Source organism: Micropterus salmoides, unplaced genomic scaffold, assembly GCF_014851395.1.
Source record: "Micropterus salmoides isolate LMB-PRFRI ecotype aquatic unplaced genomic scaffold, ASM1485139v1 Ms_hic_scaffold_5, whole genome shotgun sequence".
Lineage (NCBI taxonomy): Eukaryota > Metazoa > Chordata > Actinopteri > Centrarchiformes > Centrarchidae > Micropterus > Micropterus salmoides.
The window spans coordinates 22,219,927-22,244,907 of NW_024044237.1; the positions used below are offsets into that span (position 1 = coordinate 22,219,927).

General features: G+C 41.1%; 2 protein-coding genes across 13 annotated transcripts in view; one reads left to right on the forward strand and one right to left on the reverse strand.

Annotated features, from left to right (window-relative positions):
* The first annotated feature begins 3,122 nt into the window (after window positions 1-3,122).
* Window positions 3,123-15,123, forward strand: tex11 (testis expressed 11). 3 transcript variants are annotated; one of them, XM_038700060.1, is made up of 30 exons: window positions 3,123-3,271; window positions 4,411-4,523; window positions 4,911-4,995; window positions 5,164-5,243; window positions 5,325-5,405; window positions 5,483-5,602; window positions 5,829-5,909; window positions 6,029-6,114; window positions 6,212-6,269; window positions 6,674-6,769; window positions 6,874-6,955; window positions 7,180-7,258; window positions 7,380-7,531; window positions 7,668-7,753; window positions 8,028-8,165; window positions 8,346-8,448; window positions 8,578-8,702; window positions 8,804-8,899; window positions 9,257-9,342; window positions 10,026-10,079; window positions 10,187-10,227; window positions 10,313-10,390; window positions 10,500-10,570; window positions 11,021-11,134; window positions 11,361-11,433; window positions 11,530-11,679; window positions 13,387-13,495; window positions 13,622-13,742; window positions 14,367-14,534; window positions 14,750-15,123. In XM_038700060.1, exons 1-30 carry the CDS (start codon window positions 3,244-3,246, stop codon window positions 14,819-14,821), a joined length of 2,826 nt encoding a protein of 941 aa, XP_038555988.1. In that variant the 5' UTR covers window positions 3,123-3,243; the 3' UTR covers window positions 14,822-15,123. The 3 variants fall into 3 exon arrangements, with proteins under 3 accessions (XP_038555988.1, XP_038555989.1, XP_038555990.1); XM_038700061.1 differs by having other exon boundaries at window positions 11,554-11,679; XM_038700062.1 differs by lacking the exon at window positions 8,804-8,899.
* Window positions 15,124-15,196: 73 nt separating this feature from the next.
* Window positions 15,197-24,981, reverse strand: part of dlg3 (discs, large homolog 3 (Drosophila)) — an 87,469-nt gene continuing 77,684 nt past the window's right edge. For 9 of the 10 annotated variants that reach the window (XM_038700065.1, XM_038700066.1, XM_038700064.1 and 6 more), the window contains 11 exons: window positions 24,144-24,258; window positions 22,127-22,303; window positions 21,939-22,014; window positions 21,253-21,349; window positions 19,774-19,815; window positions 19,498-19,548; window positions 19,311-19,412; window positions 19,050-19,222; window positions 18,741-18,850; window positions 18,556-18,647; window positions 15,197-18,345 (listed from right to left, as the gene is read on the reverse strand). In XM_038700065.1, coding sequence (XP_038555993.1) covers window positions 18,239-18,345; window positions 18,556-18,647; window positions 18,741-18,850; window positions 19,050-19,222; window positions 19,311-19,412; window positions 19,498-19,548; window positions 19,774-19,815; window positions 21,253-21,349; window positions 21,939-22,014; window positions 22,127-22,303; window positions 24,144-24,258 — 1,142 coding nt within the window. In that variant the 3' untranslated portion in view covers window positions 15,197-18,238. Of the gene's footprint in view, window positions 18,346-18,555; window positions 18,648-18,740; window positions 18,851-19,049; window positions 19,223-19,310; window positions 19,413-19,497; window positions 19,549-19,773; window positions 19,816-20,571; window positions 20,618-21,252; window positions 21,350-21,938; window positions 22,015-22,126; window positions 22,304-24,143; window positions 24,259-24,981 lie in introns of all 10 variants that reach the window. The other variant, XM_038700070.1, reaches the window with a different exon arrangement.

Genomic DNA, 24,981 nt, shown 5'->3' on the forward strand with positions numbered 1-24,981 from the left:
AAGCAAGATCAATCAGCTCCTGCCTTTCATACGCGCCTTGGACAATTCCCCTCCCTTTCGCCTCTGTGCAACACTTCACAGTCCATGCGTGAGGCACGTTTTATGGAGAAACAGAGGAAGGACGCAACGTCACTTTTTCGGGGGGGACAAACTTCTTCAGGCTGAAGGAGGAGGTCACTTCATGACAAATAATGATTAGGAATATGTATGTAACAAAGTTATTCCTGAAATACAATCAGGAATCAGACCAACATGATGGGTTACTAATAGTACCAGTGTACATGCAAATGTGCAATAGAAATCACAGCAGGCTAGTTGTATTTATTTCCAGTAGAAAACACTCCGCTCTAAAAGAAACTGAAATTATCCTGAATGGGATTTAGCAAAGCATTGTTTCAGTCATGGTACAACTCATATACACTATCAGATTCAAATCAATATACCTTCCTGATCTGAGATAAGAGTACATCTGTAAATGACAGTTTGTAGTTAAATAATAAAGCAGACTATTAAATTGACCTTTGCATGTAATGCTGCCTTTGATAAAATCAACCTACTGTGTAACTGAGGTTAAAGGTACAGCAGTTATCTAGTCTGAAGAGGAAAAAAGAATAAAATGTAAACAATCATTGTGATATCAAACCAAATCTATGTCCCAACTGGTTAGAATAAATATTTGCAGGACTTATTTTTAACTTCAGAAACAGGATACACTGCTTTTTATATCAATGTAAATAATCCTCTTTTGCCCAGCAGTACCCTGCAGTGCGTGGATGTGCTGCAGACTGTTTTCTTTTATCACCACAACAATTACTCTGTTGCTGCAGGTCAAAGTAGCAGGCATTGTAAATAAGAACATCCTGCCCTTACCTTTCCGCCCACGACAGGACTGAACAGCCACCATCTTGGGGGACTGGGTCTTGAGTGGTGGTGGGTCCTGGGTGAGATGCAGCACAAGTGGCACAATGAGCGCCACTCTCCCATTCCTGTAGCAAGAAAGTGGCTCATGAGAACATGGGAAACAATTTATAACATCTCACAGCAGTTTTGCTCTGTGGGATTCTGAGACGAACAAGTCAAAGCTCAAGAATGCAAAGATTTCATACACACAGTATATATGTTTTTTCATTAAATCGTTAAAAAAAATCACAAAGTAATATAACAAGTATATTTGAGTGGGTAGATAGAGTGTACACAGTAAGTTAGCTCTCTTCTGCTTGGTTTATTCCAAAAAAGGAGACATTATAGGCTGTTGTGTTACTTTACTTTTAGACTTGAATGAGACTGTGGACACTCACTGTTACAATCTGAGGGTGAAGCAAGAGTAAATTCACCCTTCTCACTTTGTAGAACTCTACATGCCAAAACATGATTCTTAAATGGTAATAAACTCAAGAAAAATGGCTATAAGAAATGGACTCAACATTGGTAAACATGATATGCTACAGGCTTACAGATTTGAGGAGAAAGATACTTATAGCTCTCTAAATACACAAGGAAGAGGTGAGTTTGCAAGAAATTACCTTGTCTACTACAACAATTTTCTTAGCGTGTGTTCACATTTACGTCTTCAGTAATAGAGACATTCCCACTGGGCCAAAAGGGTCGCAGATAAGTCTCCTGATGAACAATTGCTGGAAGTTCCTAGCTGAGAGGGGTGGATTTAAAGTGTTTTATTTTAGAATCTGGTGTTCAAAACACACTATGGGGGTCTAACTGCCTTTACACACACAGCATGCACTCTTCCTTTTGCCAGAACAGCAAAGTCTTCTGGGGTAAATGAACCAGTAGAAATAAAGTCTTTCTTCAGCAGAGGAGTGAAGGGGGTCTGACTGTCTGCCCTGACTTGGTCAGTGTTGGGTGCAAACAATGCCACAGTCTCCAGACCCAATTCATAATGCAGCTTTGGAAGCAAGGGATATAATTTTATGGAATAAATGCTGGTGGGAGAATAATATTTATAGTCCACAATATTAAAACAAAATGATTTATTACATGACAACAACAACAATATTATAAATTGTCGATTTTCAAGCCAGGATCATGGATAGAAGTCTGCATTAGTCGGAAAACCTAAAGATTTCTGGAAACCAATCAAATGTGACATGCAGGTAGCTGGCTCACAGTTCAAGATCTGATTATCAGCAAAATATATAAAAGATCCTTATTAAAAATTTTGTGTTAGATATTTGCATTGTTGGATCAATAAAAAAAAAGTACAACCAAAAAATTGGCGATTTGGAAAAAGGTAATAAAAAAAATACCAATTCAAAATTCAATCCAATAAAATGAAATGTACAAAATTAGCAGAAGTAACTGTCACATTTAAGGTACCATGGAAGCTCCTGTTTTAGAACAAAGGAGCGCTTGTTCAGAGTAAATGGGCATACCTGCTCTGATTACTCAGCTACTGTAAGTGAAAAGGTCTCAGGTTTAGTCACACTGAGAAAACTATTTGGTTACTTTTGTTAAATGGGCTTGTTAGGACTGAATTAAAATATTGTTTCCCAAAAGTAGGGGAGTACATACATGTTTAAATGTAGACCTGCAGTACCGTGAAATGTACTTAAGTCCTGTATATTCCTCTTCCAGAAATGCTGTATAAGAAATGAACAAGTCATTGTTAAGGTTAGGCCTTCAGTTTTTGTTTGTTTGGCACTGCATGCATAAATATGTTTAATGTGAAATTAGCTCCACTTTTTAGAGAGAAAACTTTAGTATACTGAAGAGAGTAAAATCTGTCAATGTTGTATCAGATAATGTTCGTGTTCTTTGACTTGCTCTAACAGAAACAAGCAATTATTGTTCATGGTGGAACTGTTTCATTTACAGTCTATGGAATGACACAAAATCTAGTGTAACAGTCACTCAAGTAAGGTTATTTGCTGTAGCTTTGTTTACCAAGTCATAATGGTCTAAAAAATCAATATGCCTGGTAGCGATAGGTAGATAACCAGCTATATTATATGTCAATACCATAGTTAACGTTAACAATAACTGCACAATAACCACATTCAGGACCATATTACAGTAACCAGTCTCAGGGTAAAAATAGCTATAGCTATGTAAGGCAAATAAATTCATGAGAGTTAACACTAATCCAAAGTTTTATTTTGTTACCCCTCAGGCTCTTTATCATCACCTCCTGGACAAACTTCATAGGAATTTTGTGACAGCTGTCAATCAAACAAGGTCGTGCTGCGGTGATGAGCTAGCCTGAGAATTATTTTTCAGTGGTGAAACATGGAGCGGTTTGTTTCAACTGTAAAATGTGAGTAACTATCCCGCTCACTTGGTCTAATTGCTATTGTTATTCCAGGTATTGCTTTAAGACAGTTTTGGCTACAAATTGCAGTTGTACTGAACTTAGCTAAGGTTAACGTTACTAAACTTCCACCCTAGCTAGGTAACATTAACCAAAGCATAGTCACCAAAGGGTTCCGCTGATACTGCCGCTAACTAAGGCTAACTACTTTAGCTAGGTTAGCTTGTTTATATTTGCTAAAGTTACCTCTGTATTGACTTCTTCTGTTTTATGCCCTATACCTGGCTACTTTACTCATGCCCAAAATGAATAAAAGGGGATTATTTTTATATTGCAGCAGTATACACGATAACGTTACTGTACATTATTATGGCATAACGTTAACGTTACTAACAAGCCATTTTAACACCATTATATAGCGTTAGCCTGAATATTCAAAATGACACTACCCCAAGAGACCCAGTGAGGGCACAATCAAATAACCTAGTGCGGAAAAAACATTAGCCAACTTAGTCAATGAGAAGTTTTATAAACAATTGCTGACCTTATTTATAAATTAACAATACCAAGCATTTAACGTTAGGGGTTAGTCTTCTCAGCTTCTGAAGTGGTTTTTCACATTTACTTAAATTGTTGAATACTTTGGGATTTGAAAACTTGTTTTTAGATAACTAAACTAAATAATCGAACCTTCAATGATCACCATTAAAGATTAACGTGTAATTTTAAACCGTGTGTTAGTTAATAATAAGCTGCAACAAAATATCAAAATAATTTTTGCAATTGCCACAAGACACACATTATAAGTAAGACTGCCTGCCACACAAACGTTTTGGGGGAAAAATGTGAAGAAAAAAGAGAAAAAAGGATAGTTGCTCTTTTTGCTGACTGAACGGTGTTGTTTACTATTGCTTAATTTTTAATGCAGCCACAATATTATAGGGAGGGAGAGAGAGAGAGAGATCAGCAGCACATTTCTCATTTTGTCTGTGGTGATGAAATGATGGTTGCTGTCAGATTCGTGGGCAAAATGATATTGTGATATGTGCTACATGTCACACATCATCACTGACCATTTGTGGAGATGAAGTGTCTGCTGTCACCTTGTTCATGTCCTGTAAACATTTGCTTTTGTTCATACACAGGTCTCACAGAGAACCTGCTGCAGAAACATCTGACAGATTATGATGAGGTGATCGAGAAACTGTTCTCTGAAATCTCTGGCCTGGAGGATTTCCCCAAAATACCAGATCCACAGGTAGATACATGTGTGTAAGAGAGTTTGACAATAGCCCACAGTCCTGGTCAGGGATGTACTGTAATAATACATACAAAAATAAAGCAACAAACAACTTTTACAAAATAGCAAATACTTATAAATATAAAATTTCACTGTGCTCTCACTCTCGTAATCCAAGGCCTACCATATGTAATGCCGACAAGATTATTGACTTGTTGGCATTAAATTGTATGAAAAGTGAGTTAATGTAACTCATCAGTATAGTTCTACTGTAACCAAGTCGTAAAGTTTTACCTCAGATCTATTTATCTAGTACTAAGTCAAAGATTGTTTTTTCTAATATTGCATTATGTCACCTTGTGGTCCTACATTGTCAGAAGTGTGTTTTTCGTGCTCATATTGCAGCTTGAAGAGTGTGCCATCCAGCTGTGGAATTGGGCAGTTACTAAGAATGTGGGCACCAGTATAAGTAAAAATCAGAAAGCCAAAGGTATACTTGTAGTTGCTGTATTTATTTACATGATAATTTTATGGATGATCTTGACACTTGAAAATACTCACACATATCATCTGAAATGTTGACACAATGTAGGGATTGCAAGCAGGGGTAGTCACGGCCATTTCAAGTCACACTCAAATATTCTCACCATCTTCACAGTGCGTCATGTTGCATGCAGTCTGCTGTACTGCTGTGAGCCTGGGAATCCAACAGAGGGCGTTGTCCGCAAGCAAATCCTGGTAGGCAATACTGTAGGCCCTATGTGAGTGCTCAACATTTGAGGAGGACAAGGTCTGTTTGTCAGTGTCTAATCTTTACAGATGGCCAGCAAAACAGGGAGAACCTGGCTGGACTGCAAAAATCCCCAGATGGCAGATAACTTCTTAAGGCTTGCTGTTAAGGTGAAGAAAAAAACACAAACTGAGAGCAAACATAAATATGGTGTCTTTACAAATTATTCAACATATAATATCCCTAGAGCCTGGAAACCCTCTATAGCCAGCTGACGTCCAGAGGTGACGGTGCTGCTGACATCATTTCATCCAAAGGGGATGTAGAGAAGGATCTGCTTCGAATTCTCTCATATCAGGCAGAATCGGTGAGCTGTGGTGCATGTGATGTTCAACACCTTCAATGTGAATATTTGTTCTTGTGATATTTGGCAGCTGAGGAAGTGCTATTCTGACAGACTCGCAGTGTGAAGTGTGAGACATCTAAAATGTGATCTGAGAAACAATGAGAGGGGGAAATCTCATTCTGTGTTAATAGGGAATGTTATATTGTTTGCTGACATTTAATAGAAAGTTCAAGTCTCTTCTTTGCAGGCCATAAGTCAAGGGAATAACCATGAGGCTTTGGCCTACATGCAGCGCTGTAAAGACATGCTGCTGCGGCTACCAAAAGATGTAAAAAAAAGCCCTCTGTTATCACTATAACAACACTATATATTGTTGTATCACATTTACAGTACATATTGCTATAGAAAGTGTGGAGGATGTTAACTGAATATGTTTTTTCAATGCAGACTGCGTACATCTCCCTTATGTGCTACAACTTTGGAATAGACACTTACAATCTGAGAAAGTTTGAGGACAGTGCAGTTTGGTTGAGGTAAATATAATGTTCTGTTATAATGTTTAAGTTCTACAGAAAAGAGTTAAGAAACAATGCAGTGGGAAACGGATTTGTTGTTTTTTCTCTTTTTCAGCCAAAGCTATGACGTTGGGAGAATGAACGTAAAATACGCCCCTGGATCTGAAATCCAGGTAAGACAGTGCAATACAAAGTTTAGTATAAGCAATGAGTACAAATTAAAATAGTAATTCTTTTGGGTGAGAATACCACGATACGATATTATCACGATACTTATGTCACGATATGATATTATTGCAATTTTAAACATATTGCAATTTATTAAATCTTTTTTTCCAACTTCAAATTGTGTCCCTAAAGGAAATCTCTTTTTCTAGTGGTCTAAAAAAGCAATTGATTGTATTATTATAGTACCAAAAAGTAAACTTCTCATGTACAATTTATATAATAAAAGATCAATACTTGACGTCCATGTTACGACACGATATTGCCACGTAAAATGTCGCGAAACTGTACTGTATTGATTTTTCTCCCAACCCTAGTCATTTTTAACTGTCTTCAATATCCCTCACAATAGGCCAAGGTTTTGAGGCTCCTTGCCACTGTTTATTTAGAGTGGGACTGTCAGAGGTTTCAGGACAAGGCCCTTAATGCTGTCAACTTAGCCAACAAGGTTGGATATAACAACACTGTGATTCCCATATCCATTTTGAAGAATACATTTACAAAATAAAAACTCAGATGCTCGGTAACTGGTGTCACTCTGCAATTTGACAGGAATGTGTAAGTGCCTCTGGGCTGTACTTAAAAATCAGAATATTCCTGAGATGTGGGGCCTCAGATGATCATATCAGAGCAGGTTAGTCATTGACCTCATTCAATTATTTACACAGAACTTCAGTAATATAGGCAGCAGTGGGGTGTCAGTGGCTGAGAGGTTAGAGAAGTAGATTCAAGATTGAAAAGTTGGTAGTTTAAGGACCTGAAACTACTGGAAATGCTTGTTCCCTGCTAAGAGTTAATGTGTGTCTATAGTTGACTTAAGAGTTAAATGCACACCAGATCATAAAAACATGTTTTCAGGACTTCATGAGATGCTGGAAGCTAAGGTTTCTCTTGAAGTGTGTCTGAGCGCAGTGAAACTACTCATATCTGAAGACAGGTAAAAACGTATATATATATAGATATAGATATAGATATAGATATAGATATACATTGTCTTTGTAGGAATGGTCAGACACATACTATTAAACTCAGAATAATATCTGTTTTGATTTTTCTAGAGAAGTGCTGGCATTTGAGTATTTGAAACGTGTATGTCAGCACTTTGAGTCTTCCCCTGACCTGGGCACTGCTCTTGTGTTGCACATTGAGCTGCTGCTGCAAAGAGGCAAGGAGCTGTTGGGCAAACAGAAGATAGAGGATATCATCACTGGTACTTTACTTTTGCACTCCAGTTCTAGAATAACTCTAATTTTAATAGAAATGACACAATAACTTTTATGGTAATGCAGGTAGTGTACGGTTTATGTGCCTCTGTATTAGTATTACCATTGTTTATACCCACACAGGCCACTATACAGGAAAACAGCTGACTCCACAGGCCCTCACAAGTCTACATGTCATGCTGTGGGATAAAGCGTCCAAACACTTTGAGGTATCCAAAACACAGTTTATTGTTAATTCACAAGATATTTTATAGTGTGTATACACATGTATAGTTGTTATAGCATGTGATCAGCAATGTAGCAAGGTGTGGCTGTCCTACCCTAACTTTGAACAAGATACTGGCCTCAGAATTAGTGGTGGTCCCTGATCTTTGCATTGTGGCTGCCCATGGCTTCTAAAAATTTAATAAAGGTACAATTCAGAGGTTTCATGTCTACTGAAGGATACGTAATGTATAACTTGATGTTCTTCTTTCTTCCCAGGCCAGGAACTATTCTGAGGCTCTTCAGTGGTATAACTACTCCTTAAGTTTCTTTAAGGCAGGTCAGATGGAGCCCAACTCAGCCAAACTGCAGAGGAACAGAGCTTCCTGTTTCCTGCAACTTAAGCAACTGGAAAAGGTAAGACAACTTGAGCCACAACAGCAAGTCATGGAAATAAATGGGTTGTGAAGTGACTGCAGTGAGTGGTGCATTTCAGAACTCAGCAGGTAGTTTGTCACCAGTACTCCTGCCAGGTTTTTTTTATAGTTTATGTATGAGATGTATGTTTGCACATACAAGAACATATGTGTTTATCAGGCTAAAGAAGCAATTAAAGAAGCAGAGAGATGTGATCCTGACAGCATTTTCACCAAGTTCAGTGTTTACAAGATTGCAGTGCAGGAGAACAATGTGGAGAAAGGTATTTACAAAACACCTTGTGTGATGACTATGCAGTAAAAGCATGCATGGTAGTAGTGTTACAGTTTTATTGCAGCTACATTTTCAGCATATTCTCTGTGGTGGTGATGATGCTGTTTATTTGTATCAGCTGCAGAGGCAGTGAATGCGATGGGACTTCTGTGCAGGAATCCTGTGGCCAATGAGGACAGACTGCTGGTGTCTGAAAATGCTGCTTCCTATCTCCTCAGTCTGGCTGCTCAGATTGCTTTGGAGGTAGGACATTACTACACCAGTTGTGAAATTTGTGGAATATTTGGGAAAGCAATTTTTTTGGTGTGGTCGTCCAGTCTTATCGTCCTTTCATGACATTATAGGGCTTCAAAAACCTGGGTTTAGTCTTCAACAGTGATACCTGCAGCTTGAACAGATGCACAGTTGAACACAGTTGGCAGAATTTGAAAAACTGGTTGGTGAGGATGCCTGTTGGAAGGATATCATGATAGCAGATGTGGGATTAAAGAACATTACTGTCTACCACCTCACAGTTCATATTGTTGTACAAATAATTATTTATTTGTGATATTTAACCTATATTATATATCAAAACATAATACAATAAAACATCTTAGTGGACATCCCCTTCCCAAGATCAGCAGACATACTCGACAGCAACCAGCTATTAACAGTTTGTTAGAGTAAGGTCTAGAAAATGATTTGAATGTATAATATGTAGGAATCCTTTCTTTAGTATACTGTATGATTGTAATGAATGTGAATGGTGGGTGGTGGTATTAATGATGATGAGAATATTTATTCCCCTGAGACAGAATGAACAGCAGGAAACTGCCATGAAGGCACTGGAGAGTTTGTGTGAAAACTCCAAAGATGAAGCTCAGGTTCTGACTGCTCTCAGGTCTGTGAGAACTGGGATTGTACATATGAATAGTTTAATACCAAAATAAATAATTTACCTGCAGAAAAAAATCCATATATTCTGATAAAATATCTCTGACATGAAAGCTATAAAGAAGGAAAAAGCCAGCAAAATGCATTTATTTGAGAACCTCACACACCTTACCCACACAAACAGTACCTTAGAAACCATAATAGACCTGGCTGTGAAGGACATGGATGCATATGGACATTCATTCATTAATCAGTGTGTTTCACCAAGGAGGCCTTTTCAGTTATAGGTCTGTTTCCTTCTAATTGTTTGCTCATATTCTTTTCCATGCTGCTGCTTGAACTAAAAGCAAGGCTTTTTGGATAAGCATTAAATGTGCTTGCTGTTTGCTTTGAGAATAGAAATACTGATTTTTACAAAACCAAATTTTTACTTTGAAGCATTAAGCGTTCACGTGTTGAGGCCGCATAAACAAAACACGATGGTAGAGTTTCACACATAAAGTGACAACATTTAGTAGAGATAGCTTATGTGTTGAGAGATTGTAGCGAGTCTGTTAGTTTTCCATACACCTCTATGATCCACTGACCTATATTCCCTTGCTTCTCCACTGAAAGTGTGTCTCTGTATAATAAAGTTAGTAGGTGAAATAAAGGAGGTCATCACCAGTTTCTCCATTCATCTTTTTATAGGTGTTTGGTTCGACTTGTGCTCTTCACAATAGAAAAATCTAATGATGACATGAGGTGAGGAGAATGGAAAGTACCTAAAAATGTGATTATAAAGTATTATTAGGCATTTTATAAAATCAAAACATAGATTTATATTTACTAACTTCTATCACTCCATGTAGGAATGTGAATCTGGATGTCCTGCTGCCATATCTAAAAATGGGTGAATACATTATGCAACATTTAGGGAAGAAATGTTTACTGTATCTGTTGTGTGTCAACAAATGTTTTGTTTGCCATCACTGCAGCTCTGCAGAAAGTTTCACACCAGTCTCTCATGACTGTTGAGCAACGCGCAGAGGAAGCTAACTGGTTCAGGAAGATTGGTACTAAGACAAAGACTCCTTGTCACTTCAGTCAGACATGGTATGCTATCAGTTAAAATCTTGCAGCACCTTCATTTTCTCAGTGTGTGTGTGTGTGTCCTTGTTACAGCTTGGAACTCGGCTCTGCAGTGCGAGAGCAGCCCCGACAGAATAAGGGATTTCTTTGTGCTCTCTTACCAGGCAAGTGCCCTTATTAGCTTCCTTAGCTGAATTAATCAATATCTACAGTTTGTGTGTGTAGATCAATAACACCTGAACAGGGATTTAATATTGCTTTGGAGAGATAAACATATCCGTTTGAGATAAAGAATCATAATGACCCACAATGATTTTTAACCTTTATTTCCCCACGAGATGTTGACTGAGGGCACATACTTGACATACATGCATTCATGCCTGAGGACAATTAAAAGCTACTGATGTTGGATGCTGACTAAATGTTTCAGAGAAACTAGGATGAACTACTTTATTTCAGAGGGAATCCCTGAAAAGTAGTTACAGTTTGTCTTGTGCTCATAGCCCCTTTCTTGGTTTATTGCAATCAAAATGGATACAGTATTTTCGAAATGCTATACAATCACGCATTATTTCCTCGGTCATACTTGTGTATGCATCTCCATGAACCTGTAGCTCTCCCAGCTGTGCCCTCCTGATCGCACACTGCTCATGGGCCAGAAGACATGTCTGCTAATGGCTGCCGCTGCCTCTTTGGAGCTCTGCAGAAAGTCTCTTCTCTCTACCCAGGTGTGCCACCCACTCCCTCTGTCCATCTCCTACATTTAGCACGCTCTCCATCCACATAAATGGAAATTTACCAAGACCAGAGGAGAAGAGAGGTGACTAACCACATTATTGGTGCTGGTGTAGGTGTTTAATTTTAATCCCTCTGCCTTTGAAGAGGAACTGAACAGTAGATGGCGATGAAGAGTCCAGAATGCTTGTTATGTGTTTTTTCCTGTTTGGTTCACAGACTGAGGAGCTCACTCAGGCTCTGGAGCACATTCAGATTTGTTGGGAGATCTGGAATACCCTGAAAGCATCAGGTACCTTACGTATCAACCCCATCCAAATAACAACCATGTTTATGTGCACATCTTTCATGAATCAAAAAGAAATGTAATCTCAACATGGGCTTTAAGGGAACTTCCCAATGGACCCAACAGACACGCTGCTGCTGCTGTATGAATTTGAAGCTCGTGCGAAGCTGAATGACCCCAAGGTTGAGACGGTACTTGAGTCTGTCTTGGAGCTTGAAAATGTTGAAACCAAGGTGCTTGAAACCATTGCAGGTAAAAACAAAAACACACACCTTACTGTATTGTTATTCTCATCTCTGCTGACATGCCATTAGAAATAGACACGTTCTAGTATGTCAGGAAGTATGCTGGCATCTTTTTTTATATATACAGTCAGGAAAATAAGTATTTGAACACCCTGCTATTTTGCAAGTTCTCCCACTTAGAAATCATGGAGGGGTCTGAAATTATCATCGTAGGTGCATGTCCACTGTGAGAGACATAATCTAAAAAAAATTATCCAGAAATCACAATGTATGATTTTTTAACTATTTATTTGTATGATACAGCTGCAAATAAGTATTTGAACACCTGAGAAAATCAATGTTAATATTTGGTACAGTAGCCTTTGTTGAGGTCAAACATTTCCTGTAGTTTTTCACCAGGTTTGCACACACTGCAGGAGGGATTTTGGCCCACTCCTCCACACCGATCAGTCAGGTTTCTGGGCTGTCGCTGAGAAACACAGAGTTTGAGCTCCCTCCAAAGATTCTCTAGTGGGTTTAGGTCTGGAGACTGGCTAGGCCACACCAGAACCTTGATATGCTTCTTACAGAGCCACTCCTTGGTTATCCTGGCTGTGTGCTTCAGGTCATTGTCATGTTGGAAGACCCAGCCTCGACCCATCTTTAATGCTCTAACTGAGGGAAGGAGGTTGTTCCCCAAAATCTTGCAATACATGGCCCCGGTCATCCTCTCCTTAATACAGTGCAGTCGCCCTGTCCCATGTGCAGAACAGCCCCAAAGCATGATGCTACCACCCCCATGCTTCACAGTAGGGATGGTGTTCTTGGGATGGTACTCATCATTCTTCTTCCTCCAAACACGGTTAGTGGAATTATGACCAAAAAGTTATATTTTGGTCTCATCTTACCACATGACTTTCTCCCATGACTCCTCTGGATCATCCAAATGGTCAATGGCAAACTGAAGACGGGCCTGGACATGTGCTGGTTTAAGCAGGGGAACCTTCAGTGCCACGCATGATTTCAAACCATGACGTCTTAGTGTATTACCAACAGTAACCTTGGAAACGGTGGTCCCAGCTCTTTTCAGGTCATTGACCAGCTCCTCCCGTGTAGTTCTGGGCTGATTTCTCACCTTTCTTAGGATCATTGAGACCCCACAAGGTGAGATCTTGCATGCAGCCCCAGTCCAAGGGAGATTGACAGTCATGTTTAGCTTCTTCCATTTTCTAATAATTGCTCCAACAGTGGACCTTTTTTCACCAAGCTGCTTGGCAATTTCCCGTAGCCCTTTCCAGCCTTGTGGAGGTGTACAATTTTGTCTGTAGTGTCTTTGGACAGCTCTTTGGTCGTGGCCATGTTAGTAGTTGGATTCTTACTGATTGTATGGGGTGGACAGGTGTCTTTATGCAGCTAACGACCTCAAACAGGTGCATCTAATTTAGGATAATAAATGGAGTGGAGGTGGACATTTTGAAGGCAGACTAACAGGTCTTTGAGAGTCAGAATTCTAGCTGATAGACAGGTGTTCAAATACTTATTTGCAGCTGTATCATACAAATAAATAGTTAAAAAATCATACATTGTGATTTCTGGATAATTTTTTTTAGATTATGTCTCTCACAGTGGACATGCACCTACGATGATAATTTCAGACCCCTCCATGATTTCTAAGTGGGAGAACTTGCAAAATAGCAGGGTGTTCAAATACTTATTTTCCTCACTGTATATGTAGCTTTAGCCATGGAGCCTCCAGCCCACTTCCCTCTGCTATGTAAGAAGGCCTTGAGGGTTGCTCTCTCTCTGCATAAGAAACAACCACAGACTGACCTGGCGCGCTGCAGGTATACTCATCACTACTCTGCGTGAAAACACCAATGACGTTTTATTAACGATTTATTCACACAATGTGCTTAGTACAACAAAAGGGTATCTGATTGATGTTAATTGTTTTTGTATCCCCACCTTAGCAAGTGTGTTCACAGCCTGATCAAGCTGTCCCTCCCGACCGGTGTGTCAGAGGTGGAGGCCCATGTGCTCAAGGAGGTGTGGGACTACTATGAGGAGGCCCTGTCCATCATTGCAGCCGCAGTGAGTCGGCACCAATCACACACCGCCATCCCTTGGCACCCACCTCCTGTTCCCTCCAACAGAACTGCTCCTTGCTATATAATTAACCCCCTCTCTTCCACTCCACGCCTGCCTGCTGTTCTAGAAGCCTCTTTTTATCAATGGGCTTTCAGCCGCACTTCAATTAGCAGATGCTTCCATTCACCACTCCCTTCCTGCCAATTTGAATGTTAATGTGCTGTACAAGTCATCACACTGCCGGTGAGCAGCGGCTCTGAAAAGAGGCATCAAATTATTGAGACATTACACTGCTTTAGAGGTAGTGCATATTTCCCCTTTCATATTGAGTTATTACTCAAAAGCTGTAGAATTCGTTGGATCAAAGTGAAAGCCCAAGATTAAAGTGTTGTGAAAAATGAATAAAATTTAATAAATGGTAGACCTTCCGAGTTTGTTTACAGTCTGTTTAAGACTCCTAAGCATTAGTAAAGGTTAACACACAGTAGACACGGTATTGGATGGAAGTTACTAACATGCTTTACCCAATGAAAACACAGATTTCCTTCCATACGCTTGGCTCAAATGAGTCACCCAAGTGGCCTCCGTCAAATGGCCTTTTGAATATCTTCCTGCTCTCCTCTGCAGCCGGACGACTTCCCAGAGATGGAGACCCTGTGGTTGCTGACTCGGGCTTGGAACACAGGGATATTGCTGTACAGCCTGGCTCAGTATCCCGAGGCTGAGAAGTGGTGTGGCCTCGCCATGAGCTTCGTCCGCCACCTGGGATCCCTGCAGGACAGTTATGAGACACAGGTACAGGATGGGTGGAGAAGAAGGAAGGGGATGAATGAATTAAGCAGACTGGGGTGGTTGTAGCAGTGGAGCATGATAAAGCTTGAAACACCCTGCCAGTTAGCTAGCTGAAGAAACACACAGGTTTTATGCTAAATTAAGTATATAACCATCATTGTAGACCGTTGAGAGCCCAGACATTTTTAAGTGATACAGTTGTTCTTGTGTACACACAGATGTCTGGTCTCTACAGTGAAATCCTGGATAGGTTGGACAAAGCCAAGAAGAACCTCATCATGGAAGAATAACCAAACTGGGACAGGTCAGCTGTTAGGTGCCTGTTCTGAGGGTACTCCTAAATTGACTCAGTTCCATCAGTTTGTTGCAGCTAAATGTTATTAATGTTGTTGTAGTAAGTCCATCAGATATTGCAGTTTCATAAATTGTTGCTTTAAATCTGTACAATTGTGAGACATCCTGGTAGACTAGTGGATAAGACATATAGCAAATTCGTTTCTGTTCCTGGGACTTTTGTTTCATGTTACCACCCTTTCTCTCTCTCCCTAATGTTTGTTGCCTTCTGTAAATAAAAGGCTAAAATCCCAACAAATAATCTTTAACAAAAATGGAATTCTTTTCAAAGCTACGGAGGCGCTTAAAGTGGAAAAACAAGCACATCAAAATCATAACTGAATCACGTATTTTATTTTCAAACAAATAAACTCTTGTCAAGTCCCAAAATAAAACCCAAACAAAAGTTGCAGGACTGTGTTCCCTCATGACTAGGACAGGGAAGACCATGAGGCCAAATGTCCTGATAGGCTGTACCACCTGCAGTGACAGGAAGGAAACTACTGTACAATCAAAGGGTTCATGTTTGCAAGCACTTACTGCACAGATGTGCTATAACATAAACATCATCACCCAAAAGTACAAACAAGAACCCTGACCCCCCCCCCAAAAAAATAAAAGCATATATGTCATCATTTCTCTCATCAGAACAAAGACCCTCATCAATTATACACACACAGAGGCATTCAGCTTCCATCTTGCTATATACCACAACCTCAATGGAAAGAGTAAAATGAAATCAAGTTCTTTGGGCTTTGACATGGCTGACTGAGGTATGAATACCACACACATTGTTAACAGTCAGCTGTATTGTAACTAAACACCAGAGAGGACCAATTCTAAACTTCTAATGATGTATTGATCACTGCTCCTGGTTTCTGTGATATTGTGTAGGTTTCTGCCTGCATCTCTTTAATTATTTTACAATATATTTTTAAAATCTATACACCCAGACACGTTCCACAAGAAATCACATGTAGACAGGCCCTACTTGAGGGAACTGAATTCCCAACTGGCTAGTTAAGTTTTCCAATAGGCATTTGAAGAGAAATACCAACAATACAGCACATTTGTATGGAAATTATATCTCAAGAGTAGCTCAAACTTTACTTACCTGACATTTGTGGTCTATAAAACATGTTTGTCCCAGTTTGATTCACACATGCATGAAGCACAGGTGAGGGGGATCTGCTGGGGGCTTATTTACATTGTACAGCTACCACACCCTTTGAAACAGTCTGCAAGCAGTTTATAAATGGCTCTGTTCCCTTCGGTTATTCCCTGAACTCTGGTTTTGACACAGGTAATGACAGCTGGTTTAGCAGTGGTGCCTGGCAGGTGGGCACACCTGTTCAGAAAATGCCTGCAGGTACAGGTGCTCTGTGGGTGGGAGAGAGCAGGGGACCCAGAGGTCTACGTTGCCACTTCCTGTTGGGTCTGGCTCTCTGAGAAGAAGAAAAAAAAAATCCCTTTGCACTCGTCAAAAGGCTGAGGAGGAAAGAGAGAACAATTGGTGGCCACACTCTTCTTCAGATACAAACATACAGTGCCAAGATCTGCATGAGAGGATGGAGAACGTCATTTCAATCCCGGTGATGCCATACAGCCAACTCTAGTGTAACCGCACAGATGGCCTTGAACAAGCTTCCCACCTCACGGAAAAAGAGAAGACACAGAATGCAGCCCGATTACACGGTTAAGTTGAAGACGCATTTAACTAAGCGACAGTACTATTAGTACGCGTTTGTTCACATTTGACAGCTAGGAACTGTGTCATCACCCAAGCATGGCCTCAGTCGCAGGGGAAATTGTATCTGTACGTTTAGATTCCTGAGCTGGTCTAGCTCACCCCAGACACACATAAGAGCTCAACACAGTGGTTCAGCACCTGCCAATGACAGATTCATGAAGAATTAATACGTTTATAGATACACCAAGCATAAAGGTTTAATCAAACCCAACTTTAGTGTTGTTTTTGGTGGGAGGGGCAGGGGGACAATCCAAAACAGGTTATATTGACTCTTTAATTGTTAGGACATCCAATACAATTATTGTCTTGTTCTACCCGTTTTAAGGCCACCGTGATGGCGGCAGATAGGACAGTACCATGTGACCATTCAATCAGAAGAAAATCCTCTTGGAAGGCAGAGAGTGTAATAGGGTGGTCTGCTGCTCAACATGAGTTAGGCTCTGGCTGTCCAAATTGTAATTCAGTGGCCAAATTCTTCTTTAATTACACAGTAAGGATGGTTGGAAAACAGGGAAGAAAAGGCGCCCACAGAGGTGAGACTTTGTTTTATCTATTGCACTCAAGTCAGGCCTCCTGGCAGTCGAATGACACACAGAGTTAAGAAAAAGTGAGAATGTTTTCCCTTTTCCTTGTCAATTGTGTGCAGCCTCCTTAACAGACAACAGGTAGTCACAAAACAGAATTTGTATTTGATGTAAGGCAGTTTGGTGTTTTGCAGAGAGCCCAGTTACACTTCTCTACCCCCATACTTTACACAGAGCAGCTAAAATCCACAAGCAAAAAATCCCACAAAGAAAATAAGAAAAACATAAAAAGGAAATCTAACAGCCCTCCAAATTGACAATTCTAGTGAAGTGTAAAATGTGTAGTTTTTAATATGTAGTAAATCTCAGTGGGATTTTATCATTTATCTTGTGATTTCATAATATAAATGTAGAGATTCACAACGCATTTCTTCCTCTTGATCTGCCTCCCAAGATGTCTTTATCAGCTGCAGCACAGACAACTGGCAGACGACCAAACAGCAAGCTGGTTTGTGATAAATAGATCACCAGTTTGTAGGCTCCACTAATTTCCTCAGTCAGTATAAACAAGAGAGATGACTCCTTGAACAGTACCATCAGCAGGGCTCGATTTTATCCAGTCTTTTTAGAAAAGAAAACCGTGACTGGTCTTCACTCCTCATCTTGTGTGTCTTTTTAAATGTGATTTGATGAACATTTACAAAGTGTTCCAACTTGGTATGATTTGTCTCTGTTTCCCTGCAACTTCTTCTTGAATCCCAGCTACGCTCTTTCTGTAAAACATTCTGATCTTCAGTCAGTCCCAGTTCACAAAAGGATTTATTCATTTTCCCTTTTGTTTTCCTTCGACATATTCCTTTGGAATGGCATTTCCAGTCTTGAATGGATTTGTTGAGAAACTCATGCAGGGGTGTGCACAGTCACAGTAATGGTGATAAGACTTCTTTTTCATTTAGAGAGTAACATAATGATGACACTAAAACTTGATATGAAACATATCTGCAAAAAGGAGGTGAGGAGGGGGGCTATTTGGGCTTGGATGGGGTCTCTGGGAGGCAGGTGGGGAGCTCTGCACCTACGCAGAGGGGACGGCAGGGAGCTCAGAGCTTCTCTGAGGAGGGGATCCAGATGTAGGGACCAGACTGCTCCTCGATGATTAGCTTGATTTTGTTGTAGATCTCCTCTAGCGAGTCACCCTGTACAATAGCTGGAGACACAAACGCAGAGGCAGGTATGTTGGTTGCATCAGAACTAGAGTTAATAGAGTTAATCCATCCATCCATCGTCAACCGCTTATCCTGCATACAGGGTTGCGGGGTGAAACAGATTAATCTATAATTTAAAACATTAGACACAGCCCAAATTGTAACTCCAAATATTTATCTGTGACCCAAAGCAAAAGGGCAGTGAGACAAACCTGTAAAATACTCTCCAAAGTCTTGCTCCAGCTTAACTGCCTTGTCAAAGACTTTATTGGCCTGCTCGTAAGTCTGCCTCTTATTCATTTCCCTGAAACAGACAAGCAAGTTAATGGTTAGTATTACAGACACACTTAAATTTGCCAATATCTTAACTACAGTATGTCAAAGAGCTCACACTTACATTAGGGCTTCAATGGATTTTGGTTTAATAAAGATGGCAATCGGATAAAGTTGTGCTTGCTGCAGTCGTTTTATGGCGTTCCCAGACACATCCAGAATGCAGTGTTTCCCCTGTGGACAAGTAAAGAAAGGCTTTGTTACATAATTAGGTAACATATTCATAAAGGATTGTTAGTAGTTGCAGTGCTGCAGTGGAACATTTATTACAAATGTCCAGTTTCCAATTTAGTGGGCAACTTAACATGCTTCTGGTTACACCCCCAAAAATACAAACACAATCTGGTAACCCAACCCAAGTCTCGGTGCCTACCCTCTCAGCCACAGTTCTGACAGACAAGATGCTCGTCCCATAGAGGTTCTCATTGAACTGGCCAGCCTCAATGAATTTATTATCCTGAATGTCCTTCTCCATTTGCTCTCGGGAGCCCACAAAGTGGTAGTCCTGGCCGTCCATCTCATTCTCTCGCCTTGGACGAGTTGTATCTGCAGAGGGGAATGGAACAAAGTTTATTTTTGTTGCTGCTGGCATATTCAGTGTTCTGTCTGGATGTGTTTGTTGCTGTAAACTCACGGGGTACACAGGAGCCAAACTTGTGGGGAAACTCAGAGATGAGGTCATCGTTTACCCGGTCCTTCATTGGGCCCAAAATGATCACAGGCCTTGTGTAGTGGACTGCATAAGAGACGAAATAGGCAGGTGAGGACACATGTAGAAACATACAAGCCACAGTTTGACTTAGGCAATATGTTTCACTCACTTTCCTGTCGGATGACTGGCTCATAGGAAAGAATTGTATCCTCTTGTCCCTCTGTAATAACAAATTTTTTTAATTAATTTTTTATTTGTTTTATTTTTTAGACATTTTACATCTCATTTAAAGAAATACAATAAAATCATCATGGCTGATTAAACACCAGGGGAATTTTAATTTACAGATGTCTTGTCACATGTAAATTTAAAGATATCTACCATATTATTCATCTATGTGGGCATTGTACAACCAGAAACACCATGAGAAATGAAGGTGACTCACTTGAACTGCTTTCACTGTCACTTGTGTTGGATGTCAGGCATTCTGCGAAGGCATAAGAGAGTGGGTTGCAGGTAATCTCCAAAACACTATAGTCACAGTTAAATTCAAATACATTCTCTTCTTATGAGTGAAAATTATTTTCACCTGCTTCAAACAGCCTTAGGGGGAAAAGGCTAGGCCATTAAAAAAAAAAAAAGGGGGGGGGGGGGGGGGGTAAAGAAAGCAGAAGTCTTGTTTGGTGTGGCAGCCATGCTCTCACAATATTAGGGAAGTGGTTTTAGGTGCAAGCAATAGGAAATTAAGTGTTTCCTGTGACAATATCCCAAATGACCCGCAATTCCCTTGCCAATGTTTCCTATTGCTAGATCTGTGCCTATGGCAGCGGATCTCAAATCAGGGAAAAGACAAAGAAAACACAAAGGCATTACACTGTCCACAGGAGGGAGGCAGAAGCTGGCTGACTCAGGGGAACAAGAGGGAAAAAGTGTTTCCAATCAGGCCTGCTCTGGTGACAGTTGTATTCTGTGTGACCTTATCTGACAAAACTCTAAACATTTATTGTAAAAGACCCCATGAGACATTCAGAATAAATGTAACGCTTACTTACTCTCCCTTGGGAATGCATATTTTATATGTTCTGGGAAGTAGGTGTGTGTGTGTGTGAGCACGCACAGGTCTGTGCGTGCATGTCACTCTAAATGTGTGTGGTTTAGCATTCCCAGCTGGGTCTGCAGTGACAAAGCATTTTTCTCTGAGCTCAAGGGACAGCTGCTTGACACAGTACAACCACACACTTACTCAAACTCTTTGATCCATAAAAGTCATCGCTTAACCCTGGGAAGTCCTAGGTGTCCCGACAGGTGAGAGCAGAAACCAAGAGAAGAGAGCAGACAGGAAGAAGAAGAGGTTAGTGATAGTTGGGGCAAAGAGGGAGAGGAGTGCTGTGTAGTGCTCGCCAGGCCCACTGACACATGGCGCTGTGCTGCACTCATTAAGTCTGAGCCCCACTTTGTTCATAGTAAGCCACGGCCTTTCAATTACACAAGCCCAATCCCATTAAAATGGGATTTTGACCTGTTAAGTGTTAAAGCTTCGGTCCAGTTAATGAGATTCTTCTTGTTGTGGGTCAGTGACTGACTGGAGAATTGATCAGGTCTTATACAAGGAGTGGCATCGCACTGTTAAGAGGGCCTGTGTGTTAATGCAGTGCGTGTGCATGCACACACGCACACACTCCTCTTGAGCCCATAGACAGATGCACAGACACACCAGAGAGAACACCCCGTCTCTGGCCTGATGCTGGCTCAGCATGTGGGGCATCTCTCTGGGACAGTGAGAAAAGGGATGCGTGTGGTGCCATCACACAAACCATCCCTGGAGGTGAGCGGAAAGATGAAAGTTGAGAGACAGAACCGAAGCATGAAGGGGAAAGTAAGAAAAAGCAACACCCCCTCCCTCGATCACACAGCTGGTACTTACGTTCAGACTCCAACTCCTGCACAATATTCTCCTTGCTCTTGTAAAACGGGAACTTGCGTGAGAGGTTGAAGCTTTTTTTGCGCTTTACTTTGACTGGCTGCTTGTCGATGTGTGGGTGAGAAGGGGGGTGGGGGGGTGGGGTCAACGAGAGGGTGAAAACAAAAACAGAATGGGTTTCAATGAAGGTACTCAACACCCATGCAAAAAAACAAATGAAATGTCAACAAACAATACACATCAAATAATGAAAATGAGAAGCAGGTAATGGGTGAAAATGAATGGCATATCATTGTGAAGGTAGAAGGCTTCTGTTTACCAACTTAAACATTTTCATTAAACTGCATCTGCTTGCATTACAGATGATACAGACAACATTACAGCTGATTTATACTTCTGCAAATTACATCTGACAGATCAGCCTCTGATAAACGTACAGGCATTTTGTAAGTGCACATTTCTTAATATCACAGGAGCTGTGGAGGTTTACAGAGACCTCTCATCTCCATGGAGCTTCTGTGTAATCTATACAGAAATATGAGCGCCTTTAGTGCTCGCTTCAGTGAGCAGGTGCTGGTCTCTTTCCCACACTCAGGGGGAAGTAGGCCATCTCACTGGGAGCCCAGCAGCAGCTCTGAAGGGAGCCTCTCTGGCACCAGGGCAGGGAGCAGCTGGCCATCTACACTTACCCTGTTAGACTCAATCATGCCTGTCCTGGCGTGGAACTTAACCGTTTTTAACCTGGCCCGCTCCTTCTTCTCCACTCTGGGGGGGGGGGCAAAAAAGGGGGGGAATTAAGTTTAGGTTGGGCATGAATGGTAGTAGTCACATTACCTTTATGTGGCATTATTGCACTGTAAATGAAGAGCGAGTGTACCTTTTCTTGCTTGGAATGACCCCAATCTGTTCACTCTCTCCATGTGGCGTGACCAGCCTCGCCTGCCACCACTCGTCGTCAGAAGCATTTATGACATGGAGGATATCCCCGTAAGAGAAGCTCAGGCCTTGGCTGGGCAGGCAGCTGTCCCTTGTTCGATCGTAGTCAAACAGAGCTCTATAAAAACAAAAGGCTTTGGTTACACTTCTTTTCCTTTTATCTTGTATTTGTGTGTAGAGATTCCACATGCACCATGATCAAATTACTCCCCGTCCACACTTAGCACAAAATGGCAGCGATGAACTTCCTGCATTACATTACTGGTCTTTGTTATTTTTTCAATAACTTCACCAACAATATGTGGAACTTGTAAAACCTGGTGTTGTATTGAAACAGTAAGTGTCTATGTAACCATACAAAGATGGGGTGGAAAGTAATGTCACACTGGCGATGGAGCAGTGGTTAAGATATATCTTTTGTGTGGGAGACCCAGGTTCGATTCCCCTGCTCCCTCCCTGAGCAAGACACTTAACCCCCAGTTGCTTCAGACGTGTGTGACATATATCGCAATTGTAAGTCGCTTTGGATAAAAGTATCAGCTAAATAAATAAATGTAAATCTCGTTCTGGACAAGTATACTAAAGAGTGCCATTCATAAGTTTCCACTTGATATTTCTGACAGCTAGTGCCACTTACTTCCACTGCTTATTGTGTGTCTTAGTGTGTCAGTATCTTGTCAGACAGGAAAACCCAGAGCCATTTCCAAAAAAGGTATTAATACGTGCTTTCCAGGTTTAAACTTGACCTACAAGCCTACATCTACAGGCCATAGACCCAGTGGACAGACATGTTGTGGCCAGACCTGGTTAAAGAGGTATCTGCTGGAGTACGCCTGCCAACTGAAACTGCAGCTGGCAATAAGTAAACAGTAGCGCTGCTAAACTGAAACGGTCATGATGACAGGGCGACAAGCGCACTTTAACATAGGTTGACGAGTGATTAAATTCCTTGCTTTAACCACGCTATAAGCACAACTTACAGAGGGTTTCAGAGAGAGCATGAGCACATGTGACACTGTTTTTTTTGTTTTGCTTTTGAGAACACCTTAGAGACTTAACGCCTCCACCACATTCCTGAGGCTGGGCTGGGAGGACATGGCGGCTCCTGCATCAGCCGGCTAACTAGACAGCTTTTCCAACATAACTGTGGGCTTAGTCACCCGCACAGGAGCAGGCTAGGCTCTACATGCCTCATAGGAGGCGGTCTATAAGAGAGACATGAGTCAGACTGGTTGCTGCTCATCTCTATAGCGGGTGTCCAATGAGATAGCACCTATATATTTTTGATATATCCGAATAACGTCCATTGCTATTGAACTTAGGCTAAATCAATCTAGTAATGTAGCCATAAGGCTTAGGTTAAGTGAAGCGCATTAGTGCTTCAGGAGAAATACGGTAAAGCACTTGGACTATGGAGTTACATCACAGTCCTTTCACCTTGATCTCTGTGAGTCCTTGTGTGACTCGCTGCGTTTATGTGAGCAGGAGGATGCCACCTGTTTCAATTCCTAAATGAGCCTCCATCCAGTTTGGCAACCAGCCCAACGTGTCATAACACAGGTCACTTCGACAAGCCCCACTGTCAATCTACATTACACAAAGTAGGGTCAATGTCATATGTGGCATCAGAACATCAACAGAGAATGCCTGTCCATCAGCTTTTGGATGGTGATAAATGGTATCAACTCAATGCTCTAAATTAAATGTTACCCTACAAATTGCTCAGTGTGAAGTATCACGTTTTATCATATGATTTATGCGATATACGTCATGCTGCTGTACTCTGACAGTGTGACTGCTTTTGACAACATGTGCTTTCAGGCTTTACTCTCCCCCACAGACCGGCAGAGGTTTATCACGTAAGAGTCAGAGTGGCTATTTTGGCTACAGATCTTAGAATTTGATGTTGTGAGTGCGAGCATGACTGTGTATGTCAGTGCGTTGTGCTCCAGCTTTACCTGACATAGAGGGAGCGTTTCTCACTGGTACGCAGGGAGCCTGATCCCGAGCTCATGCTGCTGTTCATCATCTGCTCCCTCAGGTCGTGGATCTTGGACTCGAAGCGACTATACTCTGCATCGGCAGAAACAAACAAAACAAACTGTGTCAACAGCATCCCAAAAACAGGCCCTTAAGCATATACCATGCCCGGCTTTAAGGTTGATGCACCAGAGGTTAAGGTGGTATTTAACATGTTGAATAAAGAGGCCAAAACAGTGTTGGACCCTAGGATCTCTGTCTCAGCTGGAGTGAATAGAAGAAAAGTTCAACGAATCCTTAGGCTGATTAATGACCCCAGGAACAGATGGTTTATCACAGATCTGCCTTACACATCCAGTAATGTCTCATGTCAGGTAATTAATTATACAGATTAATTAAGTTCAACATGGGCTCTTTAGTGTTGTGAAAAAAAGGGAAGGCCTCTAACAGTTTCCAATGCATGACCATTTGTCATAGATATGTAAATCTAGTTGCTGCTCAGGAGCACAGGGATGATGTATGAATCCACCTGGACCTCCTCATTAAGAATGCTCTCATTATCCTGCTATGCACAGCATTCTCTGTGCCCGGGCTGCTGGAACAGGCTAGGCCACCGCACCACACAGCACACGGCTAGATAAACAGACGAGCAGATGTACCTAGAAAAACACGTCGACTAGGTCACTCCTGTGATCACACAAAGGAGGCTTTGGGACCACAAAAAAGCAGCCCTGTGAGCAACCAATTTTGTCACTCACATAAATGTTTTTTGTACAATTTTTTTTACTTAGACCACAGGGCTGCTGATGAATGGAA